Here is an 11,196-nt window from a genome sequence, read left to right as displayed (position 1 = left end):
AAAGGAGGTGAATTTCTTCAAATTACTACTTTATTCCATTGAAATAACAATATACGTTTCGACTCACTTTGAAGTCATCCTGCTAGCTAATACAAATTTAATATTCCTCCTTTGCATTTATTGTTCGAGTTACGTCAGATTTACAGATTTGATATTGTAATTTCTTACACAATACAAAGATCAATCAATTCAATAAAAACAATAAGTAAGTTTCAATTACATTAATTAATGTAACGTACTTGAGCGTTTACTGCGATACGATTAGAACTGTTTTTAACACTTTGCTTAGCTGAAGAACGTCCCAGTTTAGATCAAAATGTTTTCGTTTAATATAATGAAACTATATTATAATAGTTATTCGATTAATTTCGTGGCACAAGTTTCTTCTTCACACACCGCGGATTTCTACGTTTTGTTGCCCTTCTTCAACTTTTCTCTGATGATTGTGTACTTTGGAGTCTAATACTCTTTTTAATAATTTGTTTTCTTTCTCGTACATACGTTTTTTTTTTTTCTTTTAATGTACGTTACGCATCATGCTGGGATTTTAATCATTCGTCACAAATAAAGGCCATATTGCGATCAAGGCGGGTCTCGGTGTCCAATAATATTTTACAACTTTTAATTCAAACAAACTACTCAATTATTCAGATTTTACAATTTTCGGAATCTTTAAACCAAATTCTTCTTCGCGAATTTCTTCAATTTAATTGGACATCTCACACAGTTTTTCGAAACGCTTATAAAAACCGCTTAGTAAATGTGTTTTATGAATGGAAATTAAATGAAGACTGTTAAAATTACAATGATACTGAATAATGAAGAAAATCGGTATTTAATGTATACTTCTACGAAGAAATTCGATAGAAACCATTACAAGTTCCCTAGCCGAGGACTATTCGTCCATTAACGACATCCTTAAAGACGTTGACGATTTATTACGCTAATTGTCGTATATTAGCTAATATCGCCTATGTACTTTCTACACGATACGAGAATACGATTCGACACGAGAAACTAGAAATTGACGATTTTTACCAGAGCTCGGTACGACCTTCCTAGTTCCATTCCTTGGCGAGCTCGTCCGTCGTAGGAATCCATTCTTGCTTCACGTAAATCAAACCGGGATCGTAGTGATGATCGCTATGGTGTTCTTCAAGGTTCCGCTGATGGGACCTTGAATTCCGATATTCTCAGTACTTCTGCAACGTTATCGGCAGATTACCGCTGGTGTTGACGGCATTACAGTCTTGGTAATATCTATGGTACAGCGGCGGAGACGGCGCCGCGCCCGTCGAAAGTGGCGTCGGCGGACTGGACCTATGATAAATCAGACCATGTTCTGAATTAAGACACATCGTATAGTTATCTGTAATTTTATCTATGTCTTCAAAAAATGGATCCACCGTTTTTGTCATTTTTTTTACAAATATTGTAACTACTGTTTTCCATATCCAGACAGTGTATTAGAATTTTCATACATAGGTGAATATAATAATAAACTGCGTATTTCCCTCGGTAATAGATTGCTTTTATATTGTTATCTAGCTATCTATTTTGTCATGTTATATTGACATTAATTATCTACAAGAAATTTCTCGATAACGCCAACCGACAAGGAAGATAATAAGATGGAAATTCTTGGAATTATGAATTTTTTCTAGAGCTATGAAAAATCCTATGTAATATAATGGAGAAAAACAATAATATATTTACACATTATACGTTAGTTATTCTAAATTGTATTAATTGTACTTATGGTGCTTATTATTCGAGTTCGAATAGCAAGCCAGCGGGTTAATTGTGAGATATAGTCTTTACTGCTTTAACAAAATAATGTACCAAAATAATATCTATGAGAAAATGTCTAAATGTAACCGCGCGGCGCTATTGACACAAAAATTGAATACAATCGCAATGAAATCTCAACACTGTGGTATGATGAGAATAATTTAAGGACCGGGTAAAATGATCTTTTGTTACGATCATATCGGTATGAAATAAAAAAGAAGATTTTGCACGTATCAATCGCGTATAGAAACGCGCAAGACTTTCTATCATCGAACTGGAATCTCGAGGCGATCGAATGGACCGGACGTGACGTTTTCTCGGACGCTGCGAAATTCAGGTATTCGTTTTCTGGGACTCGTACCTGTAAAGCTGGCAGCTCGGAGACTGGGTGTCCTGATAGATCGCCGTGTCAGGACTGGCGTCCTGATGATACCACTGCGAATGACCGACGGCGTTGCTCGCGTGATTTCGCGCTGTGTTGTACTCGTGGTCCATAATGGCATATCCGGCGGCCGCCGGTGCACAATACGGGGTGTACATGGTGCCAGGTGGCGAGGCGTTGCCCCTGGAAACGGTGCTGGTGTGGCCATAACCGCTGGTGGCCATCATCGCCGCCACCGCGGCCGTCGTGGTAGTCGTGGTGGTGCCGCCCGTGGATGATAAGTGGTCCCTACTGCCGCTGCTGCCCATCGACTCCCTGCTACTCATGATCGAGTGCGGATGCTGAAGCCCGTGCGGATGGTGCGAGTGGTGCTGGTGGTTATCACGCGTCATCAGACCGGGATTGTTCTCTCGTGTCGTCATGAGCGCATCGACGCTGAAACTGGTTGGATCCAGACATCCGGCCATCGATACGTCTTGGATCGACTCCTGATGCACTTGGTGCGCCTGGTGCGCCTGGTGCTGCACTTGATGACTGAGAGCGGTCTGGATAACGCTTTGACCAGGCACCGCGACCGCCGCCGCCGCCGCCGCCGCCGCCGCCGCCGTCGTCGTCTTGTCCTCCTGCTGTATCGGGCTGTGCAGGCCGTATTTGCTAGCTTGAACCGCCGCAGCCGCAGCCGCAGCCACCGCCGCCGCCGCCATGCAATGGTTATTATCGTTCACCGGTTCCCGCTTCGGCTTGCACAGACCGGCGGCGGTAGCGGCCTCGAGAGCGCCACCACCACCGCCGCCGCCCAGCTTCTTCGTCGAAGTGTCCGACGGGGGCGGCAACGCGACCTGATTACTGCCGCTGGATTTCACGTCCTCCTGCTGACGTTTCTCTGGTAGGATGCCCTGTCGTTTCAGCGCCTCTTCCTTCTCCTTGAGCGCGTCCTTCTTCTTGAAACGCCTGCGACGTCTCAAATAAGAACCATTATCAAACATGTTATAGCTATCCGGATCTAAGGACCAGTAACTTCCTTTACCGGGTTTCTTATCGTCTCGCGGCACTTTCACGAAACATTCGTTCAGGCTGAGGTTGTGCCGAATGGAATTTTGCCAGCCCTGCTTGTTTTCACGATAATACGGGAAACGGTCCATAATGAATTGGTAGATACCGTTGAGGGTGATCTTCTTGTCGGGTGCGTTCTGAATGGCCATCGCGATAAGCGCGATATACGAGTAAGGCGGCTTCACCATATCCTTGCCGGCGTGATGAATGTGCTGCTGTCCGATACCCGACACTGGATATCCCGTAGCCGTCGCATAGCCGCCGTATCGATACTGCTCGTAGTAACTCCCGGGTGCGCCCACCGCCGGGTACGACGGCGCGCCCATGCCCATCGGCACCGTCGCCGCGTGCCGATAATACGCATTCTGCTCGCTGAACAGCGTGTGCATCTTCGCGCACCCGCTCTCCAGAGTACAACGATCCGAACACTTGCTTCCAAGTGGAGACCAGGGAGTCGGGGGAGGGACGATTCTTCTCCTCTCTCACTGTTCCCGAAACATATTTCTGCCGTTTTTCTTTTATGTCTCGCGGAAACAATTACTCGTATTTCTTTAGCAGATACACTCTATATTTATCACTCTTCACTCGGAAATTATTCTACTTGAAATTTCAAACTGTCCTTTCAATAACGATCATATTTTATTTCGTTTTCGAATTATTACAAGCCACTATTGTGTGTTATAGTCTCTCCTCGCACTCCAAATTGAACTATAATCGCGCGGTATAACTTTGAAAATAACGTAAAAAATGATTTAGATTCTTAAGTAAAGAGTGTCGCCTTTTTTTTTCGAAATTATCCTTCTACGTTTATTCTGCATTGTCCTCTGTTCGCAGTATTTCACTAGTCCTTCACTTACTCGGCAAGTATTAAATATTTTCAATTTGTATATTCGCGTCTTAATCTTTCAATCGATCGAATCACGCACTATCACTTATTCGTCGTCGCTTTGAGCACTTGGAGCGTCTTCATCGGACTCGAGATCACCATTTGGCGATCACGCGATCCAAAGTATCTTCGATCGATCATAGATCGCTCTAACAAGCGCGCGATCCCGAAAAACACCGCGTCGTCGCGGCGCGCCCCGCTGCTCCGTGATAGGATTTTGTTGACCGGGTCGTCTTAGACGCGGGGTGTGCGAGCGAGGCCGCGGCCTGTGAAGGCAGGAGGTGCATTCGGTTGAACAGTGCGACTCGGCCGGTAGCGCGAGGACGCACGCTAACCCCGTTAGCACCCGCGTGTGCACGCCACGGTATTATGATACACAACAGGCCGGAGTTTACTCAACCCCGAGTAAAAACACACTGGGAGCTCGGAGGAGTCGCGCGCGGATCGGAGTGCTCGACGGTCTCGGCGCGGCCGGAGGACGGCTGCGCCGTTCGTGCGTCTTCGAAAAATCACGAGGTCTCTTACGCGCGTCCAACTACGCCATTGGCTGCGCGATCGTGGAGCCGTGCGTGACTCCGCCCACCTCGCAGGACCAATCCGCTCGGAACGGTGAACGTCGTCGTGTATGACCGCCCCGAATGAGACTCCGCCAATAACCGTGCGGTAGTCGGTCGCGTGATCACGCCCTCGTCACCTCGCGCAAGGGCTCAGGACGCGGTGAGCCTGTGACCACCAGCCGTGCTGCACGCCGCGATGCGGAATTTTTCCGCGGCCATCGGCCGTCGGATACTTTTCGTGTCGGATACCAACCGGACAACGAGCACGAGGATTAAGGTGGTGATTGATCTCGGTGGATCTTGTCTGTCCGGAACAGCACGGCGGAAAAACGAGTGATAGTTGCATATGCGCGCGGTGCCTCAGTCAGAAATTAAGCGAGTGTCGAGGATGTTTAGGGGGTGACAGTGACGCAAGAATATCATATGGTTTCGCAGACAACCGTGTGATTGCGATTTCACAGCGCGCGCCTTTAAAAAGAGAACGAGCGTTATAGACATCATCGAGCATCACGGAGTTGCTTGTCAAGTATTTTTGAATTTTTTTTGTTAAAAAATCAGATTAAATTTAAGAAGATGGCATTGGCGTTATATTTGTGATTTTCGTCGATTGTGAAATATTTTTGTCTCTATTATGTATGATGCGATTCTCGTAGAAAGTGCTTTATCGAGAGGACGAAAATTTAGGATGTAGCGCGCTCCATATATTTATATTTTGCATTTAGCGCTAAATCGATAAATTCAAGACGATACTTGTGTGTTGAACTATAATGAGAATACAAATGAATATGATAACTTAACGTTACGTGGATTAGGAAATATTAAGTTATGTCTTGTAAATAAATTGTGCGAATAAACGTTTTAATTGTTTAAGAAATTATTTAAAAGTTTTGAAAACTTTTAATTCTGTAAAAAATATCATTTGCAAATCATCTATCCAGTTTTGATAATCTAATTTCAATTCTTATTTCAACTGATTAAAATGATTTGAAATCAACAATACTATAATTTTATTATATTTTACATAAAAATAAATCATTTTGAATATATTTTTAATGAAATTATATAAAAATTAGAATATACTTTAGTAATTTACTATACTATTATAATTCTATTTAAAGTAATGTTCAACGATCCTAATATCATATAATTTGCAAATTTATTTGCGATCAAGAAACTCGTGAAGGACGTTGTAACGATAATGTCACGTTGATATAGATGGAAAAGAGGCAGCCTCGCGTTCTTGCAGCACGACACTTTCAATTTAACGTCTGTTTTTCCAAGGGTTCGACTCCCGCCTTGCGAAAACACTCGACAGGACACGTCGCCGCCCTCCATTTCTCGTCACCGCAACTTTCCGCTTCCGTCCGAATCGTGCTATCCAGGTTCTCAAAATACCTTCGATCCTTCTAGACGCTCCACTTTCCGCCATTTAAATTGATTCGACGCAAATACAGTGCTTGTTACTGAAATCAAGTTGCGAAAAGTTGAGAACAAGTTTGCCATCAAAGACGAAATTGATTTTCTGTGTGTCAACATATTTAACTTTCTTCTCTACAGCATATATAATAGTATTTGTATAAATCGAAAAAAATGGCAAATATGTGTATAAAAATAGTAAAAATTACAATAAAATATATAAAAAAATAAAAGTATATAATCAAAAATAAGAAACGTATATACATACATTGCGTGCGTATATGTGATATTTTTATAGAGCTCTAGATCTATATTACTAAGATTTCACTAAATTTATAATCATTAAGCACAATTCTGCCCCATAGAAATTTTCGCTGAAGAAAAATAAATTAATTGTCTTTATACTGCGACCGTACTCACGAGCGACGGGGTGCAACTTCGTTACGTTAATTGCGACGGCGGCGGTAGGCTCTGCAGCCACGGAATTGGTTAGAGGAGGAGGCGGTTCTTGGGAAAGAAGCGGGGAGAACGCACTAATTATACCAGAATTAATAAGAAAATGGACATGACATATACATATTTGATGGACAGTGCTACATTCGGATACAATAGTGAACCCGACTTACATTTATTACAAGCGGCATACGATAACCTACTCGCACATGTCGCTGAGCATTCTACCCGCAGTAACAAATTAGTTACTCCAAGGGATAACAATCGTTCGGATTCTGCGACGAAGACGGAAAATTCTGACTCGACGACATTACCCGTTCGACACGGAGACGATAACACGAACAATTACACGCGATTACAAAACACGATACGCGGCGACTTGGTGGCGAGCGTTACGCGAAAACACGCAATGATTTTGAGAGCGATTCGGACGAACCGCACGCGGTATCTAACTTACTCTCTAAGCTCGCGACGTTACACAGGCGGATCCGGTCGGCATGATCTCGACACGCGTCTCACTCGATATCGCGACGCAAAGGATCGATGCTCACCCAATACTCTCCGCAATCTCTACACGCTCGGGATCCTGCGTTCTCGGCTCGTGTAACCACGCAAGTCAAGTCCATATCCTCGGCAGGGACCGAGCCGTAATCCTCGCGTCCTATTGGCCGCTAATTAACTCGCGCGGTCCCGCGAACCGCGTAGCTTCGTGCTGCTTGGCGTGAGTTTTCCTCACATGGACCGTCTTTTCTCTGCTTATTCTGCTGATTTCGCTCCAAGGGATAAATTGTGTTCGAGGCATGAGGGCCGCTGTGTGCTGTCGTCTTCACTTCTGTCTCCACTTGCAGCTTTCACGATAGCATTACTTCTGCATGGATTCCTCCTGGAGGATTCTCTCCAAATCGGAAAGGCTCTCACTTTGAGGCCAAATCGACGGCCCACTTTTCTCTGTAAAACAGTATCGATGACGCAAATAAAAGGATATGATAGTAATTATACGACCTGCGCTTCCCCGCCACTGGGGGAGTATTCTGGTCCTCGTCGCCAACAGTTTCCTTCCTGGTCCTTCTCCTCCTCTCTGGCAATCGGGTGAGACAGTACAATTTAAAATATAGCCACCAATCCTCACGTTTCTATTATGAAAATTAATACGGCGCACGAAAACCAGCACGCAAATATACGCTCGCCCTCTCGAGAGCCAGAAGAGAGCAAGATTCACACGTTTTAATTTTCGAACCACTGACGGACGAAAAATCTCACAATACGTATATAAATAATAATTTAAAATTTTATTAACTCATAGAAGGTATTTCATAAGTATATTGTAATAATTGTAATAATAATGAAATAATTGTAATATAATAATGAAATAATAAATTAGATAAATAAATATAGAGGAACGCCAAATACGATCGTGACTATGGATCTTGATGCCTATAATAATTTTCCAACTCTTCAAATTTTTGCAATGTTTTAAAATTATTATCATTATTATTATTATTCATTTAATTTAATTTGTAATATTAATATTCCATCCCTATTAATTTAGGCCTGCTAGTTTCAAGAACGGGCCGCGTTCGACGCGCTTAGTTTTAAGGACCAGAAAATGTGTATAAGGTACTTGGTAATTCATGTATAGAAATATTATTATAGGACAATATAAATAAAAATAGGGCAAAAGAGTATTTACACAACATTATTAATGATTCTATACAGAAAGTTTTATAAAAAATAGTTTTGTTTTGATTTGTAAACTAAAAAATATCAAACTTTCAACCTGATTTTGTTCTGGCTTCATTAGATGTGATTTCCCTTTTTACTATACGTACCTATAGACTTGGCATCGAATAGTGTTGTTAGGAAATGGTTCTTAATCTGAAAAAACTAAAATTCCATTAGATAGCCTTTACTGTGTGTGTTAAATTCTACTTTTTTTATTTTTAACAATAAATTTTATAAACAAATATTTAGAACCCCGATGAGATCTCCATTATCACCGGTAGTTGCAGATATGGTTATGCAAGATTTCGGAGAAACTGCAATTGGATTGCTACCTATTCATCCATTACCGATATGTGAACGATATTATTTTAGCAGTTCCATCTAGAATAATGAAGGCAAAATAAGTTTTTTAGATACTTTGATATTCGATGGTTATCGCAAAAGCCACTTTTTCTGGCAGATTCCTCAATTTTCATTCTGTGTGTCATAAAAGAGATGCGTATGTACACCAACATGAGAGAAATGCATACAAAATATAAATTATTAAAGTGTGAAGTAAAAAATACATTACCACCACAGTATTAATTTTTACTTTTTTTTTCATACTTTAATAATTTATCTCACTTTAATCATTTCAAATAAATTGTACAAAAAGCTTATTGATTATTTTGTTTTTTTTTTGTTTAAATATAGTATAGATAGAATATCACATTTCAAATGGCACATACACTTACTCCATTTCAAGAGTTACGTAACTCTTTGCTGCAATTTATGCACGAAAAACGCACGAGGAGCAACAACTTTCTGCTCGCGCGCAAGTGTTAAATTGATCATCGCTTCTACCAGGCGGCTAATTTTCATTTAAATGAAACGACAAGCGAGTGCTTAGGCGTTCCACCTCTAGAACCACGCTCGGTCTCTTTCCCTCGCCCGCGGGCCAACTGTCGCAAAACCAAGATGCAAAATGCTTTGGAAGTTCTGGCGAAAGTTTAATTGTCTTTCGCTTGTGTTCTAGGATTCCGCATCGACGGTACGACGTGCTCTCGCAGCACAATCTATAATCTGCACCTGATAAGATCAAAATTCACTATCTCATAATATATTAAGCAGCTTTTCATTTTTCTCTTTTACCGCAAAAGTTTTGAAAGTTATTGATATATATTAATCCATGTTGAGTAATGAGTTATATCTGTCGATATTTAAAAAATAATTAAGAAAATGATTTATATAAGTTACAAGAGAAAGAGAGTGTTATTAAATTATGTGATAAGAAAATATAAGAGAGAAGGAATAAAGATTTAAAAATAAAAATCACCGTTTCTAATTACTAATCGTAAATAAATTAACGGTTCATTAAAATTCAATACATCGTTTATTGATTATCGCAAACAATCGATCATTAGATACATCTCCAATATCTGAGAAAAAGCCGGATTTACTTAGTCGACGTTAAACTTTTAATAAGATCGCTTCACGAAGCAGAGCTTGTTCGTAATCGGGATCAACGTCGATTCGAGGTAGGGCGTACACGAGTGATTTGCATATTTGTTATCGCCCGGAGCGCCGAAATCGATTAAACGGGCGGAACTGAAATTAATTATTGAAATAATTATCGGTTTCCGAAAATGTCGTTAAATTTGTGAAACATAATTTCATCGCACGCAATATATCTCTGCATGATTGAAAAGATAATTCTAATTGTTATACTGAGCATTTTTTGTTTAAATAACCGCGTAAATATATTGCTCGCGACATTTAGTATACATCTTAAGATTTTTCAGGAATGACGTTTTATATTTTGACTCGCACAGCCGCTGCAAAATATTTTCCTTGTACTGCACGTGTTTGGAAAATTTCAAAACTTTTCAAAATAAACGATGCCTCTTGACCTATCCCACGCGACCGGATTCTGAACGATATGAACGCGTCTGCGTGCCCCTCTAAGCTCTCTTTTCTTTCTCGTCTAAAAACAATAAACTTCTTATTTCGGTATATGACGTCGTTGTCGTCATCGTCTTATTAATCGGTCCGAACGCTCGCAATTTCCGCGAAAGAAAGTCGCATTGTGCATCACGCATAAGATGTTATAAATAGCGCCGACTAACGTTATCGGTATAATTTTGTGCAAATAGTCCGCGTCTGCGAATTGCGCGGCATTTTTGTCGTCTCGCATGTTTTCTTCGCCGAAACTGTGTCGTTATTGCTTGACACAAGTTCCTTGCGCGTGTTTTCTCGTAACTCCAACTTGTATCAATATTTTATCTTTGTAACTTTCTCTGTAAAAATACAAGTTTGTATACAAGATATTTCGCAAACGAAAAGCTTATTAATACTTCGTTTTAATACATTGCTATCTTTCTGACATATTATTGTTGGACATATTTTCAACAAGATATTTAACATAAATTAAAAATAAAGAAAGTCTTACTACATTTATCAAAAATTATTTGAAAAATAATAATACGGCACTTACAAAGATAGAGAGAGTTAAGAAATGACATTACAAGTATCTATAATATACTATAAGAAAAAATTATTTAATTATATGTAAAAGATGAAGAATTAATTATCATTACATAAATTTATCAGTAAACCAGTTAAACTAAAAGACTCGCAAAATAATTTGGTTATATATCTTTCGACGTATGTGAATAGTGCTGGAAAATGAGATTTATAAAATATAGTTTCGGTCCAATGATTTCGAAGCAAAATAAAATTTTGTAATTTTTAGTTTTTCCTTCCGATCCAGCGCTTCTATATTTTGCTCGCGCGGGCACCATCCACACGGAGATGCGCATCGCGCGATCCGATTAACTCGAGGAGAACACTCGTATTCCGTTCGGATTCCGTATGTTTCTCGTCTCGGTCAACGGAGGCAGTGTTTACATAGCGCGGTGAAATTTAATTCTCGGGACCTTCGAACCCACGGCGGAGCC

At 40.7% G+C, this 11,196-nt stretch overlaps 1 protein-coding gene across 1 annotated transcript; it reads right to left on the bottom strand.

Moving 5' to 3' along the window:
- Positions 1-1,193: 1,193 nt before the first annotated feature.
- Positions 1,194-3,615, bottom strand: croc (forkhead box protein crocodile). The gene is made up of 2 exons (XM_018548618.1): positions 2,153-3,615; positions 1,194-1,320 (listed from the first exon to the last, which is right to left on the bottom strand). The coding sequence occupies exons 1-2, from the start codon at positions 3,613-3,615 to the stop codon at positions 1,194-1,196; spliced, it is 1,590 nt and encodes a 529-aa protein (XP_018404120.1).
- Positions 3,616-11,196: the final 7,581 nt, after the last annotated feature.

The sequence above is a fragment of the Cyphomyrmex costatus genome, unplaced genomic scaffold, assembly GCF_001594065.2.
Source record: "Cyphomyrmex costatus isolate MS0001 unplaced genomic scaffold, Ccosl1.0 scaffold741, whole genome shotgun sequence".
In the NCBI taxonomy this organism is placed as follows: Eukaryota; Metazoa; Arthropoda; class Insecta; order Hymenoptera; family Formicidae; genus Cyphomyrmex; species Cyphomyrmex costatus.
This window is presented reverse-complemented; position numbering and strand designations above follow the sequence as displayed.